This window comes from Peromyscus eremicus, chromosome 8a (genome assembly GCF_949786415.1).
Source record: "Peromyscus eremicus chromosome 8a, PerEre_H2_v1, whole genome shotgun sequence".
Lineage (NCBI taxonomy): Eukaryota > Metazoa > Chordata > Mammalia > Rodentia > Cricetidae > Peromyscus > Peromyscus eremicus.
This window is the reverse complement of record NC_081423.1, coordinates 51,856,393-51,878,038: the sequence shown is the minus strand read 5'-3', so window position 1 is coordinate 51,878,038 and position 21,646 is coordinate 51,856,393. Positions and strand designations below refer to the sequence as shown.

Sequence of the window (21,646 nt, the reverse complement as noted above, 5' to 3'; positions counted from 1 at the left end):
TATTTACCATTATTTGCCTCTCCAGTGACATAAAAGTCCAACAGTGTCACTAGAAGGGCTCCCTACATCTATCTCATGCTTTGTAAGCTGAAGGGATCTCTCCTATTGTGTACTCCCAAATCTCACAGGCCAGAGGCAGCTATACTACTGATAAAGAGTCCTTTTCCTGCTATAAAATCCTCTTTTTTCATATTTCATACACATTTATGTTTTATGATGTATATGAGTGCCTTGTCTGCATGTATACCTGCACACCAGAAGAGGGCATCAGATCCATTACAGAAGGTTGTGAGCCAACATGTGGTTGTTGGGAATCGAACTCAGGACCTCTGGAAGAGCAGAGCAGCCAGTACTCTTAACCGCTGAGCCATCCCTCCTGCCTCTCTTTTTTCCTTATTTTTGCTTTGAACTGTACTTATAATGGGTACTTCCTTTTTGTATGCTATGGGTTGAAGTATCTGCCCATCCTCATTTTGAGATGTTTTTCTTAGAAAAGGTGTGTATTTGTTGTTAGGCTGTCTCCCATTGTTGGGACCGAGATACTTGGTGTCACAGGTTTGACTTTCTGAACGTCTTGCCTCTAATTCTCCTGATGTAGGAAACTCAAATTCAATTTCTCAGGTTATTCTGAGTTCCAAGAGCTATTTCTGAAGTGCAGCAATTCTTTTCTTAAGGTGCTCACACTTCGAGTAGGAGGGAAGGGTAAGGGTGCCTGTCATACTAGGCAACATGGCACCTGCCACAGAAGAGCAGCCTCTAAGTCACCACTGATTGGCCCAATGATGGGTGTGTCCAGGATTTGTCAGGAGTGACTGAGGTTATCCTCCATTCAAAGCAAAGATGGCATCCATCCCTTAAAAATACAACCAATGAGAGAAGCAAGGGAATTCCGACTAGAGATGATTCTGCAGCGAGCAGTCTAAATTCCCTCAGAGAACAGGAGGAGTCAGCGAGGCCTTACATGTAAGACTCTGTCTCTGAAACTCTCCAGGCCTGTGATTTAGACATGAAGGTGGACTGTTCTCGTTTCCCAAGCTGTTCAGTATCTCCTAAGGGCACTGCTCTGGTTAAGCTTGTTACAGGTCAACTGGATCTGTTAATGATGCTACAGCCTTTTCTGGTGGATCTCTTGGGCACCCCGCTAACTTCTAGTTTACGGTACATTCATAGTCAGCTCAGTTTTACCTACTAGTTCAACGCAGGAGTCTTTTTATACATTTCTCTTTAGTTTAGTCCACTTTACTGCTATGCTTTTGAAGAAAGATTTCCTATTGTGAATGAAACACAGAATAGCTCACTTGACAGTACACAGGCCCACAAATGGTCATAAAGTATCTTTTGTCTTTTTTGCTACGTAAAATGCCTAACTCCGCTATAAATTTTTATTTGACTAATAAAATTAGATCTGTAAGTGTTTCTTTCTTTTTTTTTTTAAAAGATTTATTTATTTATTATATATACAATATTCTGCCTACATGTAGGCTTGCAGGCCAGAAGAGGGCACCAGATCTCATTACAGATGGTTGTGAGCCACCATGTGGTTGCTGGGAATTGAACTCAGGACCTCTGGAAGAAGAGCCAGTGCTCTTAACCTCTGAGCCATCTCTCCAGCCCCCTGTAAGCGTTTCTTAATGTGACTTTTGCCCCAACTCTTCCTTTAAAAAAAATTATGTGCCTTGTTGTTTTGTCTGTACCTGACTGTGTGAGAGTGTCAAATCTCCTGGAACTCTAGTTACAGTTACACACAATTCTGAGCCTCCATGTGGTTGCTGGGAATTGAACGTGTGTCCTCTGAAGAGCAGCCAGTGCTCTCAAGTGCTGAGCCAACTCTCCAGCCTATCTCTTCCGTTGTTTTTTTTTTTGTTTTTTTGTTTTTTTTTTTTCCTATGATATTGTGCTGTGGTCAAGAATCTACAATATACTTCCCGATGTCCTCTTCTCATCAAAGCCCATACAAATACACGACTAGAGTGAAATAATAAGAACTCTCTCCACACACTCCCACGACAGCCAAACCATTGGGAAATCTTTTGTGGGTTTTTTTGTTGTTGTTGTTGTTGAGACAGGGTTTCTCTGTGTAGCTTTGCGCCTTTCCTGGAACTCACTTGGTAGCCCAGGCTGGCCTCAAACTCACAGAGATCCGCCTGGCTCTGCCTCCCGAGTGCCGGGATTAAAGGCGTGCGCCACCACCGCCCGGCTGGGAAATCTTTTAAGCATTAATATTGGTCTCATTATACATGGTCAGAGAACGTGACCCGTCACGTCTTCTTGTAGGAACTGAGGTTTTTATTGGTGGCCTGTTTCAGAATTGTTCCAAGTTTGAAAACATGCTTCTTGTTTGACAGACAGCTGTGCCATAGACTTCTTTTCCAATCCCTGCTTGCTAAACTGTTAAATTCCATCTTTTATGCTCTTTTACCCTACTTAACGCTAAATTCTGAGAAGCATGTGGCATCTCCCTCTAGGATTCGGTTCCGTTTTCTTCGTTATCTGTCTCTCTGGATGATCATGGCCCACATCTCTCCACGCTATCCTCACTCCTTCCTTCACGCTTTCAAACACAGCCTTGTTCTCACGTTCCTTGAGAAGGCAGAGAATTTTCAGTTTCTACCATGGACCGCAGCAACCTGCCCCTAACCACAGACAACGCTTCAAAAATCTGGCAGTGAAAAGAAGGAGAAAACGTGATACATAATTCTTTTATTTTTTAAGTAAGGGGAAATGATTAGACGTCTAGTGCTCTTGGGGAGCTGTCAAAAGCGAAGCAGCAGACAGAGTGACTCTCAAGACAACCGGCACTGTGAGGTTCCTGGAGAGAGATGAAGGAACAGGCAGGACTAGCCTTGGATAGCAACAGAAACAATAGTACGTGGTTTGTCGATCTAGATGGGGAATCTGGGACAGTTCTCTGGTGACTTCTAAATTCTCAGAAATGAGAAATAAGTTGCTGTATGGGAAGCCAAGGAACACACAGGAGCCAGAGGTCTGAAGCACACAGGGTCCCAGTCATTAACAGAGAGTGTCAATCATCTCTCTCTCCAGGCAGGAGAGGGCAAGCTGTGCTAAGGGTAGAGTCATTACGGTCATGAATTTGCAGCAAGATCAATCTGATCACTTGGGTGAACATAATAACTCCATATAATAGCTGGTATGAACATAATAGCTGGTATGAATATCAGCACCCCCACGAAGAATGCCAAGAGGCACAAATGGCCTCCTTCATCCAGCATGAGCATTCTGACAAACAGGTACAACAAAGGATAAAGGGACAGAGGAGCTAGGGTACGAGAAGACTGCAGAAATGAGGACACGAAGTCACTCTGAGCGACCACTACACAGGGATCCACAGGAAGCAAGCACAGTTAGTCTTCCTGAGTGGACCAACAATCTGGAAGGACACTGCAACAGAATTTATGAAGTATTAAAATACCAGGTGATTCAACAAGATGAAAAAGCCTGCCACGTAACCACAGAAATTGGTGGCACAGATGAAATGAAGCCTTTTGGTGGATGTTTCATGAAAAACTATGTAGCTCCTAACAGAGTCACAGCAAAGCTTGAGGGAAAGAAAGCTTGTGGGGGGGGGGGGGGCAGTGGTCAGCGCCATGGAAGAATAAGGGGAACAGAGAAGATAGCTTCAAGGGCTGGAGGAAGGGTACAGCTTTCCCAAGGGGTAGAGAAGAAAAAAATTAGCAGAGATAGGGCAGTTAAGTACACAATTCCCATCTTCTGGGACACAGAGTTTCAACTGTGGGGTAGCCTTCACGGAGCTCAAGGAGAAAGCCAGGAGTCAATTAAATCCTGGAAGAAAAATCAATGGACATTGAACAGAACATCTGGGGAAGCTGGCTTATCAGAGTGGGAGTTACCTGAGACAAAATAAAAAAGAAAGCAGGAAGATCAGGAGTTCAAAGCCATCCCAGGCTGGAGTGTAAGGGCAGCCTGGGCTCCATTAGACTGCCAGGGAGGGAAAGAGGGTGGGGTGGGGAGTGCTGACACAGATTCAAATACAACAGGAAACAAAGTAGAACAAGATATTTTGGGTTTCATTCTGAGACTTCAAAAAAGCAGTACGCTCTTAAATAGTTGTGGCATACAAGAAGGAGGCCACGGAGGCCACCTTTCTATGCAATAGATCCAGAGGTCCTGACAGGAAGCTGTCTGGAGTGGAAGGCGTCAGGAACAAAGAGAGAGAGGCCAGATGATGTGAGCCTGTGCAGAACGCTTGGGTGACCTAAGAGGGACACCCTACGAACTCAGGGAGATTACTATACTACAGCCTTTGGTTTCTGAGTCGCACTACTACAAATGAGGTCTGATACTAACGATTCCTTTCCATGAAAAAGATCCTCTGACCCTGGCCTGTCCGCTAAACTATGTAAGATGAGGCACGAGTCATCTCTGTTCAATGTCCTACCTGGAAGATCAGTCTTTTCTTTAGCTCGTGTGTTTTTTCCCAAATTATCATTTCTAATGCAGAACTAAGAAAGGCTCCATGTCTCCAGCTCTCACAAGCTCCATCCCTTCCTCCTTTTCTACATCTAGTCTTCAGACAGACTTCTTTATTCTCTGATTGTGTCAATATTGCTATCCAAGCTTCTACTGAACATGCGATTTTTGGTGAATGTCTTTAATCCCAGCACTAGGGACGCAGAGGCAGGAGGATCTCTGTGAGTTAGAGGCCAGTCTAGTCTACAGAATGAATTCCAAGACAGCCAGAGCTACAGAGAAACCTTGTCTCAAATAAACCAAAAACCAAACACACACACACACACACACACACACACACACACACACACACACACACAAAAGGCACACCCAAGAGCTCTGCTTCTGCCCACTCATTCAACAAATATTTATTGAGCAACCAGTATGTACAGTTATACTCTGTATACTGACATGGTATCCCTTTGATGCTAAACCCAAGGAAAAAATAAGGTGTTTTAATGATTTATTTATTCCTTTATTCATTCATTCATCTATTTATTTGTTTGTGTGTTTGTTTATATGTGTATGGGTGTTTTGCCTGCGTGTATACTGTCACTATGTGTATGCAGTACCCACGGAGGCCAGAAGAGGGTGCCTGATCTCCTGCAATTGGAGCTACAGACAGCTGTCCACCACCATGTGGGTCCTGGAAATTCAACCTGGGTCTCTGGAACAGCTGTCAGCACTCTTAACCACTAAGCCATCTCTCCAGCTCTTATGTTTCTTAAAAAGTACAAACCTTTCAACATTTCTATCAGTAAATTTGAAGATGCAGAATGTGTGCCCAAAATAATTACACATGACATGAACCTGGGATGACATTTTACAGATGAAAGAAACAGAATTTTAAAAGATCTAGACAGGTTAAATGGGGAATTCACTCTAACATCAAAGGTGAGAGGAGCTCTATGCTCTAAATCATCCACATGGTCCCTCTCAAGCTCTCTGACACACAGCTCTCTGCTTACATGGTAACTGAAGGCCTAAACTGGATGGACTGTGTGAGCTTTCTCTGTCCCTCTTTCTTGTGTCCAGCAGTATATAAGCAAGAGCAAGCAGTTCCTCCCTCACGGAATGGAATGCAAAGGTAGTTTTCTGCATCAAATTTAAAATTTTTTATATGATCAATGAATTCCATTTAATGTAGACAAGAATGTTTCAAGCCATGTGTTCCACAGCCATGTGTGGAAACTCAAGCCCATAATCCTAGCACTCTGGAGGATGAAGCAGGAAGAGTGTGAGTTTGGAATCATCCTGGGCTACAGAGACCCTAGCTCAAAACTAAAAAAAAAAACAAGAAAAATGTCAGGTTGCCTGGTTTTTAACCCTATGTAATACTTTTCAACAGCCTACATGTTCTTGGTCAAGTTATTTTTTTTTTTGTGCCTCAGTATAATAGAGATAAATATGAATAAATATCACAAATTTACATAATACACAGTATTATGTTTAACTTATAGCAATTTCCAATGAACTGTCCATTCTAGCATTGGTATTGACAATGATATCACATGCAAGCAGACCACATCTTCCTCATATCTTCCTCTTGTCAAACTGACTGGTAACCCATTCACAGGACATAACATTTACTCTCATAAGCTATTATAGTAGTGATAACATATTAGAGTCAGCTCTCCATTCGACCAGGCAAAAGATTTAAAAGTTCTATGTCTTTTCCTCAGATGTACTTAACTCTCTCTGAGTCTCATGTCACCCACCAACTTTAAAGGCACACATCCTCCACCCTCACATAAATTGTAGAAACGTTAATAAGGACACACATACCCCTCTGGAACACACTGACAAGCCCAGGCAACTGCATACATCTATCAGCAGCCCCAGTACAACTCAGCAAGGACCACACTAGGACTATGGAAGGGTGTAGGTCTCAACTGATGAAATCGTTCCGTGTTTCTTTTTGCTAATCAGTCAAAACTAGCATGGCAAATGGTCATCTTGTTTTTAAACTGATCTCATTCTATTACCAACAGAGTCTATCTTCCTTCCCGGTATGTACATTATGCTCAGAAGACTGCACTATTTTCTCCTTTTAAACGAATTCAGAATCATGTGTGGGAGAGCCCATCCCCAGCCTTCTGGGAACTTTCCTTTTCTATAGTAATCCAAGCACCAGAGAGACAAGAACCGCAGTGGAAACAATGGCTCACGGTCTTGGTTACGGGGCACCCTCCCACTTCTTGTCTCATGAGGAACTCTATAGGTCAGACTTCCGGGAAAGAAAATCCTTCCATCAATCATTGTGCAAAGTCAGGGTTCAAATGAAGAACCCAGCAAATCTATAAAATTCATTCTGATTCAAAAGCAATTAATGTCAACCAGTCAACTACAAGTAAGATTTTACAGTTCTCCCTCACTCAATGATGTATCCACCGTCCCTATTATTCTTGTTGGTTTTATATGTATTTACTTATGTATTTATTTAGCAGTACTACAGATTGAACCCAGAGTCCTGTACATGCTAGGCAAGCAGGCTAACTACCCCTGAGTTATACCCCCAGCCCACAGTTTTATTCTGAAACAGTGTCTCACTAAATTACCCAGGCAGGTCTTGAATTTATGTTCTTCCTGTGCGGGCCCAGATGGGTTTTATTTCATATTATTTAGCAGCTGGGGATGGATTGAAGCCTGGGCTTCACCCATGCCAAGCAAACGTTCTACTACTGTACCACATCCTCCCCAGCCCTTTCCTATTGGTTTTCAAGCCTAATACAATGGAGTAGTACTTGTACTAGTTTGTGGTAGAGATCAAACATATATTAAAAACTTGATGCTTTTTAATATTAAAAAGCACATGAAGTATTGCTATGAAGCAGCTTCCTATGGTAAACAGCCTCATCTATTTTAATCTTAAAAGTTAATAACTTTTCAACAATAAGCATTTCATTGATTGACTGATTGATTGATTGATTGATTGATTGATTGATTGATTGAGACAAGGTCTCACAGTGTAGCCCTGCCTGGCCTGGAGCTTGCTATGTGGACCAGGCTGGCCTCGAACTCAGAAATGTACCTGTCTCTGCCTTCTCAGTACCACTATGCCTAGCCCACTTTTTAATTTTAAAAGGAAAATTAAAACCTTTTATAGGTCAGACTGAGACATTTAAAAACATTATCTAACACATTCAAAGTGTTTCTTATTCTCGTGTTCCCGTTTACCTTGAAGCATGCATCTGTAAGCAGACTCTGATATGGCATAGATGTGTGGCGGCATCTCATGACGTTTCTTCCCTCTATACATTTCAATAATATTCTCCGAGTAAATGGGAAGGTTCTTGTAAGGATTTATGACTACACAGAAGAGTCCAGAGTAAGTCTAGAAGAAAAAACGAATACCGAGTTAAGAAACAGAAAAGTCAAAACAAACAAACAAAATCTGTAATTATCAGTCAGATCCAACCATGAGCCAGAAACAACACGGCACTTAACAAGAGACCTTTGTTCTTCCAGGAACTCATCCCCCCACATCAAGTCATCTCACCAGGACAGCTTCCTACAAACCCCAAGGAGTTTTAACATAGCATTTACTTAAGGTACTGTTCTGAGGTCAATTCTGTAAATTGCCCCATCTGAAAAATGCATACACCCGGTTCATGACTTCATCAGAGTTCAAAGCCATATCATCAGCCTTTTCTTTTCACATTTACTCTCTCATGCAAACACAAGTTAATGTAGTTTAGATTCCAATTTACTTTCTTGAAGAAAATATCATTTGCTAAGTTTTAGTATAAGGCCAAAAAGAATATTCCCAATTTATCTGAAAAGTGAGTAAATATTCCTTAAAAAAAACTCTTTGTAGGTTTATTAAGTCTAGGTGTATGAGTGCTTTGCCTGCAATCTGCATATGCCCCGTATGTGCCTGGTGCCCAGGGAGGTCAGAAGAGGGCATGGATCTCTTGGAACTAGTTAAGATGGTTGTGAACAATCAGATGGATGCTCAGAATCAAACCCAGGTCCTCTGGAAGAGCAATAAGTGCTCTAAACCATGCCTTCCCCCCTCCACCAAGTACTCCTTTTTCTCAAACATCTACATAAAGCAGGATTTCCTTCAAGTAACTTCACAACAAATCGGATACAGAAGCAGACATAATAATCCAACTCTTTTGTTAAGACATTAAAGAGACTTACCAAAAAAAAAAAAAAATCTAAGTTTTTACTCTGCAGCTCTTTTTGGTTTTGAAAAAATCTCCCCCCCCCAAAAAAAAACCTGATATTAACTTTTTTTTTTTTTTTTTTTTCTCTGTGTAGCAGTCCTAGCTGTCCTGGAACTCACTCTGTAGACCAGGCTGGCCTCATTGAGATCCGCCTGCCTCTGTCTCCCAAGTGCCAGGGGGTTAAAGGTGTGCACCACCACACCTGGCCTGATGTTAACTCTTTAGGGGTTTATTACTTTAAAATGAGATAATGGCATTACATTTTGTGTTTCTAGTATGGTATGCATTGTCACCATAATCCAAATACTCCTCAACAACTTTCATGAAGTTTTATGAAGGTTTAGAAGACTCCAGGAAAGATTTCTGACCAATATGGTAGTCATCATTCAGAAATGACACTGGGACTGGAGAGTTGGCTCAGCGGTTAAGAGCACTGGCTGCTCTTGCAGAGGACCCGGGTTCAATTCCAAGTATCCACACAGTGGCTCACGTCCATCTGCAACTCTAGTCCCAGAGGATCTGATACCCTCACTGACTTCCTCAGGCTTCAGGCCCACATGTGGTGTCCATATATACAAGCAGACAAAATACTCAACACACAAAATAATAAAACATCTTAGAAAAAACAATATACATTTCAGAAAAGAAGAAACAACATGCTGGGCACGAATGACTTGGTTTTCAATCTTTTCACAGACTGACTTCTAAGAATATTCTATAAAACTCACTATTAGAAGAACAAAGACAGAGAGGCCAGCTTCCGGCTGTGCCAGGCCTCTATGGGACCGTGACATGTGGAATGGACATCTGGCTGCATAAAAGGCAGACCTCTTATTTGGTTAGACCAATTAACCAACGAGGAGATGCTATAAAGCACTAGAGAGATGACCAAGTGGTTAAGAGTACTTGCTGCAGATTGTAAAACATTGGTAGCGAACTTCTGCCCTCTGGAGTTCTCCCACTGTGCTCTAAGCCTGTATTTAAGACCTCCTCCCTCCTTCAATAAATGGCATTTAGCATTAAAAAAATAAATAAAATAAAATAAAAATAATTTTAAAAAAAAGAGTACTTGCTGCTCTTGGAGAAACTTTCTGTTCTCAGCACCCATATAACAGCTCACAATCATCTGTAACTCCAGTTCCAGGGGATCCAACACCTTTTTCTGGCCTCCACAGTACCAGACATGCATGTGGTGCACATACATACAACATACAGCCAAAACACTCAAACACGTAAAATACAAATAATAAACCTTTTAAAGAAGATGGGGAGTGTCCGGAAGACAGGCGAGTTGGCTGGGGCTGTGCAGCCAGCTCCCCGGGAAGGCTGAGGGGGGCTGTAATGAACAGCTGTGCCCATAAGGGCCGAAACCTTCAGCGACTGCTGCAGAAAGCCCTCTAGAGACCACTCTAGCTTGAATGCTGCAGTTATTAATGCCAAAACAAGAGCAAAGCTCGCCAAAGCAATCCAAGTGACCAGGACCATCTCTCACTGCTCTTCACAGCTTTCCTTGAGGCACTATGCAGGGCTGTCAGGATCCCCTGCCTGGGGGTGGCTGATGTGGCCTCTTGGCTAATACCCTGCATCTGACCTGACAAGACAGGAGCCTGCCCCTTGCTTGCCTGAGGCTGGTTGGACCTATGGCTTGCCTCCCGCTACTGCTCAAGTCACACCATGAAGCAGACCCTGGGCCTTGACTGCATATACATGGGTAACCTTAGTTTGTGCCTGGCCTTCCCAGACCACCTTCTTGCACTTTCTCAAGTGAGTCTCTCAATTAACTAATCCGGTCTCAGATGACAAAAGACAACCACAAATAATAAAAACAGACTTCACAGCAATGTCAGAGCCACTGCACTATGGGGTGACTTCAGAATGGCTAGAAACCATGTATTCCAAAAACTGGGAGAAATCGGTTATGAATATGACAAATGCTGAGACAGATATTATTTGACCTAAGTACACAAAGTATGCATGTATGGAAACACCATTGTGTTTTTAATGTGTCCATTACAAAATAAACTTAATTTTAAAAATATTTTATTAGGGGTGAAGCAAAGGAAGGCTATTTCAGTTGTTAATGCATTTACATTATCTATAGTGATATAAGTCATAGCCACACATCAACCAATCTTTAAACATGACATATCATTTTTCAGTCAAAAGTTAGGTCATAGCCTATCAAGACACTACAGCATCTACACTTCATGTTTTTAAGCGATAAATAATTATAGGATGGGAAACGGGGAAAAAAAAAAACTCAAGTTAAAACACACAAATTAAGATTAATATTCCACAGTATGGATGGCACAGTAACGGATCATAACAAGGACACATTTAATCAGAATTAAGTCCAACATGTCTTAGGCAGTTTTCTGAGGACAAAGATGAGTAAGTCTCACAAATATGAATTAAGTCATCAAAAAGAAAACATTAAATAATCATTAGCATCTATGCCTGACCAGACAAATGTAACAAATTACTAAACAGAAATCTTATTAAAGTACTAACCCTGACTACCTGCAAATTAGCTCAAATACTGTGTTTTTTCCCACATAAACTGATCATTGAATTAATACTGTAACTCTTCTGTCTTCGCCAGACACATGGGTCTGCAAGTTCAAATAAACTTCATTAAGTATTTGAATGTGTACACAAGCTATTAAGCACCTTCGAGAAGCACACATTCTAAGTGTGAAAAGAGCAGGCACAAACTACACAAGCCAGTCACACCATGAAGCAGCGAACTAGGGAACAGACAGGTAAACAGGTGTGTTGGTGATGGAGAGAGCTCTGGCCACAACACCAGCGGAGACCAGGCACCAAGAGCCACAGCATCCGGTCCAAAGCTATGAAACTAGACACGACAGCCCCAGACGGCCTTTGATGTTGTTCTTCCCTGAGAGGCCATGAGGTCCAAAGGAGGATGAAGAATTCCTAGTAAAACAGGGGAAGACTTACAGAGACAGACTGAGGTCTTAAGATCTGCATAGCTGAAAACGGTTTGTACTCTGGAATGTGAGAAAAGCCTAGAGTCACACTGAACAATTTAGACTCTGTCCTCCCGAGGTGACGAGGTGTCAGAGCTCAGGAGCCAAGTGAGGCAAGAAGGACTTTAGACGAAGCCCCGCTCTGGCAGCCATCTGGACTGGCAATCACAGCAGCAGGAGGAAGAAGGGGCACAGCACAAGAGGCTGCTGGGCAGTCCCGGTACAGCAGACAGCCTAGATGAGAAAGAGAGAGCAAGAGCCCAGACAGAGATAAGCCACGGAGAAGCTGGATACAGGCCTCCCAGACACACTGAGAAATTCGCAGGCACGAGCGATGAAGGCCAAGTCAAGGAGGAATGCAGTTCCTAAGCCTGAGAGACTGGAACGGTAACTGAGACAAGAGAAAGATAATGTGCTTTGTGGGGACGATACCACCACAGTCTCCATTCAATGTGTTGAGACTGTGGCGCGGCAGACGAGCCAAGTGGGATGCTTAGCGAGCCGTTGGCCATATTGAATTGCCAGAGCCACAGGAAAGTCCTGAAGAACTGAGGAGGCCTGAGGGAAAAGTCTATGTAATAACCTGATTGCACGCCTTACCTAAGAGAGACATACAAAAATATTGGCACACACAAAAATTCGCAATTTTGTGGGTATGTTTATATTGCATTATGCTTCCAGGCTTAGCCTGGTCTCAGCTGATCACTGCCTAGAGTGCCATCCTCCCTGTATAGAATGCCATCCTCCCTGTATCCTAGAATGCCATCCTCCCTGCATGCCACTACCGGAAATGTCTTTTAAGTGTCAGGCCAGTGTTTAAGAAAGCAGGGCTTTGCATATGCATTGTTTCAGAGGATCAAAGGACCAGAGAGCGAGGAACTGGAAGCAGGTGCAGAGGCCAATGCCAGGAAGCAGAAACACAACAACAGTCTCTCATCAGGAAGAGGGTGTCGTTGACTAGGGAACATCAGCTCATCCTCCATCCTAACTGTAGCTCTCAGAAGAAAGCCGTGCAAAGCAAAGTAGTGCCTGTGCCGGGGGTGGGAGGTGGGGTGAGGGAGCATCACATGTATGTCAGAAAGCAAAGACATCTGGACAAACAGGAATGCGCTACATGATAAGGAAAAGATGGTCAGAGGATTTAGAGAAAGAAGTTTTATGTGTGGAAAGTCTAACAAATAAGCCACAGGAGAACCGGGGGGGGGGGGGGGGGGGGGGGGCGGTGTTTACATCTGCAGTAGAATGTAGTGTGACAGTCTCCACACAGCACCAGAAATGCAAAGGAAAAGAACCAGTGGCCAAGGCCACAAGACTAAAACTCACACTGCAGGAAGCAAAAACATCGCCGAGAGGAAGTGGGCACACCCCAGCACTCAGGAGGCTGAGGCAGGAGGACTGCCAAGAGTCGGCGGCCAATCTGAACTCTGCGGGTGAGTTTCAGGCCAGTCTGAGCTCCCCTGGGAGACCCTAGGTGATGTTAATCTCGACTGTCAACCTGACTGGATTCTGAGTCACCTTTGAGCGTGTCTGTGAAGGTGTTTCCTGACAGATTCAACTGAGGGAAGACCCTCCCGGACTGTAGCTGGCACCATCCCCTGGGCTGAGTCCTGAACAGAGTAAAAAGAGGACCAGCATTCACCTCTCTCTGCTTCCTTTCAGATAACTCTAGCCTGTATCAAGCTGACGCAATACTAGCCAGCACAGGCATTAAAGTCTTTTTTTTTTTTTTTTCCACATTGGGCAGAGGAGGTGTTTCAAAGCACATATGTGGAGGTCAGAGGACAACATTCAAGAGGTGGCCCTCTCCTTCCACCACGTGGGTCCCAGGGATCAAACCATCATCAGGATTGGTAGCAAGCACCTTTGCTGCTGAGCCATCCTGCCATTCTCTTAGAGTATACTTTTGTTGGCCAGTATTATTATCTTGGATGTTAAAGTATGTAACTAATTAAAAGACAAAGCAGAGAATTCTGGTACAGAATAGACAATTATTCAAATAAAACCCCAAAGAAAATTCTAAAACTGAATAAAATGGTAACTAAAACAAAGAATTCAGTTGAGATGTTGGCGGAACGCAGACACAACTGGAGAATTAGTTACTGATGTTTTAATCAGAAGCAATCACCAGCCAGGCACTAGTGAACACGGCTGAGTGTGAAGTGGGTAAGAGCCAGGAGGCCGGAGCAAAGTGAACCACACAAGGACAAAGGGCTGGGGAGACGCCTCAGCAGTTAAGATTATCTGCTGCTCCTGCAGAGGACCTGAGTTTGGTTCCCAGCACCCACATGTTGGCTCACAACCACTCTTAATAGACGGGGTTTCTCTGTGTAACTTTGTGCCTTTCCTGGAATTCACTCTATAGACCAGATTGGCCTCGAACTCACAGAGATCCGCCTGCCTCTGCCTCCCGAGTGCTGGGATTAAAGGCGTGCGCCACCACCACCTGCCCTCACAACCACTCTTAACTCCAGTTCCTAGGAATCAAACATGCTCTTCTGATCTAGACAGCCGAGCATACATGTGGAGGACATACATGTGGTGCACATATATACACGCAGGTAAAACACTCAATACACATAATAAATAAATCCAATTTTTTTTTAAACTATAAGCTGAAATTCTAAAATTTGTGTGTATATGTGTGTGTGTGTGTGTGTGCGCGCGTGCGTGCGCGCGCCAGAGGTTAGAAGAGAGCATCAGATACCCTGGAAAGCTCCAGGAGGCTGTGAGGCATGTGATGTGGGTGCTGGAGACAGAATCTTGGTCCTCTACTAGAGCAGCAAGTGCTCTTTATCACTGGACCATCTCTCCAGCCCCTAAGCTAAGTTCTGAGAAAGACAGAAGGCAGACACTGTGCCACACCGTCTGTGGTGTCTGCATATTGCCCACCAGCTCAGCATCTTAAATGTGGAGAAAGAGAAGAAAATCTAAAACAGGGCCAGGTGTGAAATCCAGCACTTCAGAGGATGGAACAGGAAGACTGCTGTAAGTCTGGTCCAGCCTGGGCTACAGGACAAGACCCTGTCTCAAACAAATAGGAAACAGACACTTGCAGACAAACAAAAGATACTTCTCTGTGTATATGTAAGCTAGGATGACCTCATGTCTTTCTGTCTTTTGTTGTTTTCTTGAGACAGGGCCTCACTAGAGCCAGCCCCTTGCTGGCCTAGAAACTCATTATGTAGATCAGACTGGCCTAGAACTCACTATGTGGATCAGGCTGGCCTCATACTCATGGAGATCCTTTTTTTTTTTTTAATTAAGTAATTTATTTTACTTTAAAATTTTGTGTCTGTGTGTACATGTGTGTCAGTGTGAGTGCCCTCAAAGGCTAGAGGAGAGGTGTCAGATCTCCTAGGAGCTGGAATTAAAGGCAGCAGTAAGCTGCCCAGTGTGGGTGCTGAGAACTGAATTTGGGTCCTTTGCAAGAGTAGTAAGTGCTCTAACTGCTGAGCCATCTCTCCAGCCATTCCACCTTATTTTTTGAGACAGGATCTTTCCCTGAAGCTGGAACCCATGGATTGGTTAGGTTGGCACTCTAGAAAGCCCAGGGTCCTCCTGATTCCACCATCCCACTGCTAGGATACAGGTGTGCATGGGTGCTGGGAAGCCAATCACTTGACTTACTAAACTATCTTTTTCTTTTCTCCTTCTTTAAAAACAGACATTTCATTTTCATATGTGTATCTCTGTGATGTACGTGCGTGTATGTGTGTAGGTGTCTACAGAAGTCAGAATAGGGCATCAGAGCCTTTGGAGTTGGGATTGGAGGCAATTGTGAACTGGGATCCAAACTCCAGCACTCACAATAGAGCAACAATCCCTCTTAACAATCCCACTGAGCCATCTTTACAGACCACGCACGCACGCACGCACGCACGCACGCACGCACGCACGCGCGCACACACACACATGGACTTGTGCACCTTTCCTAAAAGAAAGGTGTAAATTGAGCCAGATACAATAGCACACATCTGTAATCTTAGCATTCAAGTCTATGCTACCCAGGGAGACTGCCTCAAAAACTTTTTAAAAATCAAAACAACAACAACAAAGTATTTTAAAGAATGAAAATCAGCAGATTAAGGATAACCCTGAAGGTCACTGACCTCCATTTGTCAACAGTAGCATGCCAGGTAAGCCTTTTCATTTTCACAATCCTCTTCAAACTGGTGTAGTACCTACTTTTCAGGAATGGCTCTGTGCAACATTTATTGGCCTCCTGTAATTCATTTAGCCCCCTTTGAAGATATCTTAAAATTTGTGAGCCTGAATGTAGCCATTATGAGACCATTAGTTCTGCTCCTTGTGAGCTGTTTGTTTTTCCTTTATGGTTCTTAGTTGTTGTTTTGCAGAAGTGCCAGCTTAAGTCGTGCTGGAATCAAGAAAAATGGGCCTTGGCGGTTCGTGTTCCTGGAGTTGTGTCCATGTCAGTGGATGCCCACACGCTCCAGAAGAGAATTTGACATTGCTGCTGCCATTGTTGCTGTTATAGCAGTGGCGGCCACCGCTGCCACTGTTTCTGGGATTGCCATTTCATAATTGCTTACTACAGCTAGCACAGTGGAGACCCTGGCAGCAAAAGTATGTTATATACAATTCGATTGGCTTTGAAAGTTATAAATTTATAAACTCAAATTCCATTTACTTTTGGGATACCATCTTACAAGGACTCCAATTTGCAGTAAGGCTCATTAAGGAAGGGAATGGCTCAGCTGCCTTTAGCCTACTGGCTATGGGTGGGTTAGGACTTCTGTTGGTCTTTTCTGTGTCGAACACAAAGATTGCAAGCCCAGTGCCACTTTGAGATCTTTGGCAGCAGTTAACTCTGCAGCTCACACACGATTGAGCCTGTATGATAATGAGTATTCAGAGATGAGTAATGTCTGGGGGGCGCTCACCAACCTAAGACAGAGCGCCTGTGTGGCCTGGGCAGGCGTCTCCATGACGGGTAAGTTGACCTGCTGACGTCCCACGCAACCTAAGTCAGAAGCCCATTTTTAGTAAAAGGGGGGACCTGTAGGTCCCTGGCTCTCATTTTGGGTAACTGTTGCCTTGCTTGCTGACCTTGATCTTGATATCCTCCCCATGCTAATTCCCTGCCAGGTTCCACCCTCCTGAATGCTTAAGGGAAGTTCCTTGTCTGTGTATCCTGGATATTGGGCGTTAACAGCTTAGATGCAAGATTGTAAAACATCGGTAGCGAACTTCTGCCCTCCGGGGTTCTCCCATTGTGCTGTAAGCCTGTATTTAAGACCTCTTCTCTCCTTCAATAAACGGGCATTCGGCATTTAAAAAAAAAAAAAAAAAGAAAAAGAAAAAGAAAATCAGCAGAAAGAATAAACTAATAAATACTGACTACTGGAAAGTAATACGTGTTTTGTAGATTTTAAAATACAGAAAATTAAAATAACCAACAATAATATAAGTTGTGAGGAAAGAGTATGGTTACTGAAGTGCCCTCAGGCTCCTTCATTATCTATGACTTGGTAAGAATTCTACTTTGTATAAATCATTTCTCAGCCCTTTGGCTAAGATCATGTGTCATATCATTCTTCAATAGGCCAAGAATACAAGTAAGAATGCACAACCACTAAAAAGAAAACTAAAGCGAACAGTGAAATGGATAATGACAAATGGCTCAGTGGTTAAGAACCCTGGCTGCTCCTGCAGAGGACCGGGTTCAGTTCCCAACACCCACAAGGTGGCTCACAACCATCTGTAACTCTAGTTCCAGGGGATCCAGTGCCTTCTGGTCTCCATGGGCACCAGACACATACTGGGTACATATTCACACACGCAGGCAAAACACACACAGAAAAAAGAAGTCTTTTCCCCCAGTATGAGATGTGAACAAATAAAACAATGACAATTCCTCAGGTTGGGAGGGGGCATACAGGGGAAGAAAGGGGAAGGGAGAGGGGTTATAAAAGAAAGAAAAACAACAGAATGCTGGCATGTAAGCGTGAGGACCTGAGTTCAAGCCCCACATAAAAGCCAAAAAGCACACTTGTAATTCTAGCACTGGGGAGGCCAAAGACAGAAGGACCCCTGGAGCTGGCCAGCCATTCTAGCTCCTCAGTGAGTACCAGGTGCCAGTGAGAGAATCGAACCCAAACAACAAGATGAGGGGCCAGCAAAATGGCTCTACATGTGACTGCCAACAAGACTGAGTTTGATCTCTGGGACCCACACTGTGGAGGAGAGCAAATCCTGCCAAGCTGTCTTCAAACCTCCACATATACACGTACACACGCACACTAGATAACAGGGAGACAGATGATAGATAACAAGTAAATGTAATTAAAAAATTTTTTTTAAACACAAGGTGGATGGTTCCTGAGGAGGAACAATACTCTGGTTTCCAAAAGTGCACACACACACACACACACACACACACACACACGCACATACACACGCATGCATATGAGCACACACACAGAAAACTATTTAGACAGTAGATTAAATGATACATATTAGTCATTATAAGAAATACTCTGCTTTTAAAATACTGTCAGACTGTTGATGAGCAGCCTACTGTAGCCTGCCAGATTACTCTGATTTCTCATTCTCCTTGTTAAAATCTGTTGATCAACTCCTAATTCATTACTGAATAAATTATAACTCCCACCCTAAAATAAGAAATAAAGATGGTCAGACTCAGGAAATCTGGGGTAATGACGCACAACTGCCATTCCCTTGAGAAGGAGGGCAGGAGAGATTCAAGGCTGGCCTGGGTACAGAGTAAGACCACGTCTCAAAAGAAGAAGACAGAACACTGTCAGATTTGTGACAAAAATAGCATCTATAAATAGTTGGTAGGAGACATATCTTCTAAGGACAAATAGATGCTGAAAGATTGGGAAACAATGAGTCACATGACTCCTGGGGCTGGGGCGATGGTGCGGCAGGTAAGAGCACAAGGAGAAGCACAGACCTGAGTTCAAATCCCCGGAACCCAAGGCAAGAGGTAGGTGTGTGTGACTGAGTGTACTGTAACCCAGCACTGCCGGGGAGGAGACAGTGGCCTCCACACGCATGCGCACACACATGATCACTGGCTGTCAGCCTGGCTCCGGGCTCAGTAAGACACCCTGTGTGACGGGAAACAGATGGACAGAGTGACAGAGCGGGACACCCTGTATCTTCCTCTGGCCTTCACCAGCAGTCGTACATCCATCCATACATACATACACACATACATACATACATACATACACACATCCATACATACATACATACACACATACATACATACACACACATACATCCATACATACATACACACATACACACATACATACATACATACATACACACACACATACATACATACACACATACACACACACATACATACATCCATACATACATACATACATACACACATACATACATACATACATACACACACACAAACACACAGAGTACTAATGTTGAAATCAAATTAGCAAATATTGTCACTAAAAACAGAGACCACTTGATGATGATTCACCAAAATGTTATAAAATTTCTATATCTCTATACACATGATAGCAATGTGAGTGTGAGCAATACTGACGGGACTAAAAAAAGAAAGATTTCTCATAGTAACTGACAGAAAAGCAGACTTTAAAAGGATTTTTAAAAGATTTTAAAATCAGCCTGGCAGTGGTGGCGTAAACCTTTAATCCTAGTACTCAGAAGGCAGAGGCAGGTGGATCTCTGAGTTTGAGGCCAGCCTGGTCTTCAGAGTGAGTTCCAGGACAGCCAGGGCTACATAGTGAAACCCTGTCTCAAAACACCTCCATCCCCCCCAAAAAAAGAGAGAAAGGGAAAACTGTAGGACTTCTAAGATCAAAAGGCACTCCATACATACACTACTAGGCCCAATAACTCCAGGGGACACATGACTTCCAAGCTTAACTTCTTCTACCCAAGTGACCACACAATGCAAGCGAAGGAGTTATCAAAGGACCTAGCTCAGGACACACTGTCTGATCACGGGGGTTTATGTTGAAATAACAAAGTAAGCCTGAAAATCTCCTATGTTTGGAAATTAAGTAATTCATTTCTAAATAGCCCATGGAATCAAAGAAAACATTCTCATTATTTTTAATTGAATAATAATTCAACATAATAAAACTTACAGAATACTGCCAAAGCAATAGAATGAAATTTATAGCTTTGAAAGCATTATTAGAAAATGACCACTAAAAACGATGAGGCCCTTATGGTAGAGTCAACAGTGAACAAAGGAATCCACAGAAAGTACAAACAATTGTGTAAAAGTAGGTAAGGAGGTAGACACACAGGTAGGAAGAATAAACAGAAAGGATCACAACAAATCAAATATCTAGATTTGAACCTCAGGGGAGAGTCATTTTAAAAAATAGGAAAAATGGCTGATCTCAAGAATGAAGGGCCAGGAATACAGCTCAGGTAGACTGCCTGCCCAGTGCGTGAGGACTCTGCTCTGGGTCTAGCCCAGTATTGGAGAAAGACAGAAAGAGAAGGGAGATGGGGCTGGAGAGATGGCTCAGAGGTTAAGAGCACTGGCTGCTCTTCCAGAGGTCCTGAGTTCAATTCCCAGCAACCACATGGTGGCTCACAACCATCTGTAATGAGATCTGGTGCCCTCTTCTGGCCTGCAGTTACATATGCTGTATACATAATAAATATATAAATTTTTTTAAAAAAAAAAAGAAAGAAAGAAAGAAAGAGAAGGGAGAGAAAAGAGAAATCACTACAAGTTAAAAACTCCCCATAAAGGAATATTATCAAATATTTACACCAACAAATTTAAAAGTGTCCGTGAACTGGACAAACTTCTAGAGAAACATAATTATCAGCTGAATCAAAGTAAAACTCTGGGATGCGGCAGATCTATCGCAGAAAAAAAACTACCCCTAAGGAAAACACCATCATCGTTTTTTGAATGAACGAGAGTCCTGTGGTGATTTGAAAGAAAATAAATAAATAAAAGATGCTTTTTAAAAATATGAACATAGCTTTTGTAAAGAAAAGTATAAAATAAACAATTGAATGAAAGAGTTTATGAGGAATTGTTATTTTTGTAAATATCTAATTTCTTCCCAAGTTGGTTTATAAAAATCCCAATTAAAATTTTAACAGGGTTTTACATAGCATGTTTGTGAAAAATGACAAGTGACACTAAAATTACATTGACCTGAGAAGGACCTACCAACCATAAACAATTGTCACAAACCAAACTGAAGGCCCGCTGGGCGTGGTGGTGGTGTGCTCTATCCCAGCAGACCCAGGCAAGGCAGGAGTGAGTTCCAGGCCAGCCAGGGTAATGAGACCCTGTCTCAAGGGGGTGAGGGGCTGCTACACTGGATAAGACAGACTGTGTCGATATACTAATGACAGGAGTCAAGAACATTCATGGGGCTGGGCAGTGGTGGTGCACACCTTTAATCCCCGTGTGGTAATATTTTATTTGTGCGTTAATAAATAAAGCTTGCCTGGAGATCAGGGGGAATAGGCCAGCCATTTTAAGTAAACAAAGAAGTCAGGCAGTACATATCCTTAATCCTTTAGCTGGCAGGATCTCTGTGTGTTCAAGGCCACACTAGGGAACAGAGCCAAGCATGGTGACACAAGCCTTTAATCCCAGTACCAACCATAGAGACCTGGAGGTCTGTACAGACAGTGACAGAGCTGTGTAGGAAGAGGAAGTGAGGTAGCTGGACTAAGAGCCAATGAAAGGGCAGAAAAGCAAGGCATATAGCCTGGGCGGATAGGAAGTCCCGCTCCTTGGAAGCGTCGAGTTGGTGAGGTGAGGTTGGCTGGTGGCTTTCCATATTTCCCTGATCTCTCTAAGGCTTTAACCCAAATTTCTGGCTCTGTGTTTTTTTTATTTAATAAGACCATTTAGAAATTTGTCTACATCCCAGCACTTGGGAGGCAGAGGCAGGTGGATCTCTGTAAGTTTGAGGCCAGCCTGGTCTACAGAGGAAGATTCAGGACAGGTACCAAAACTACATGGAGAAA

General features: G+C 43.2%; 1 protein-coding gene across 1 annotated transcript in view; it reads right to left on the bottom strand.

Annotated features, from left to right (window-relative positions):
- Myh10 (myosin heavy chain 10) overlaps positions 1-21,646 on the bottom strand; it is a 136,917-nt gene that overhangs the window by 100,977 nt on the left and 14,294 nt on the right. The window contains exon 3 of the mRNA XM_059270938.1: positions 7,666-7,822. Within this exon, the coding sequence (XP_059126921.1) occupies positions 7,666-7,822 (157 nt within the window). The remainder of the gene's footprint in view (positions 1-7,665; positions 7,823-21,646) is intronic.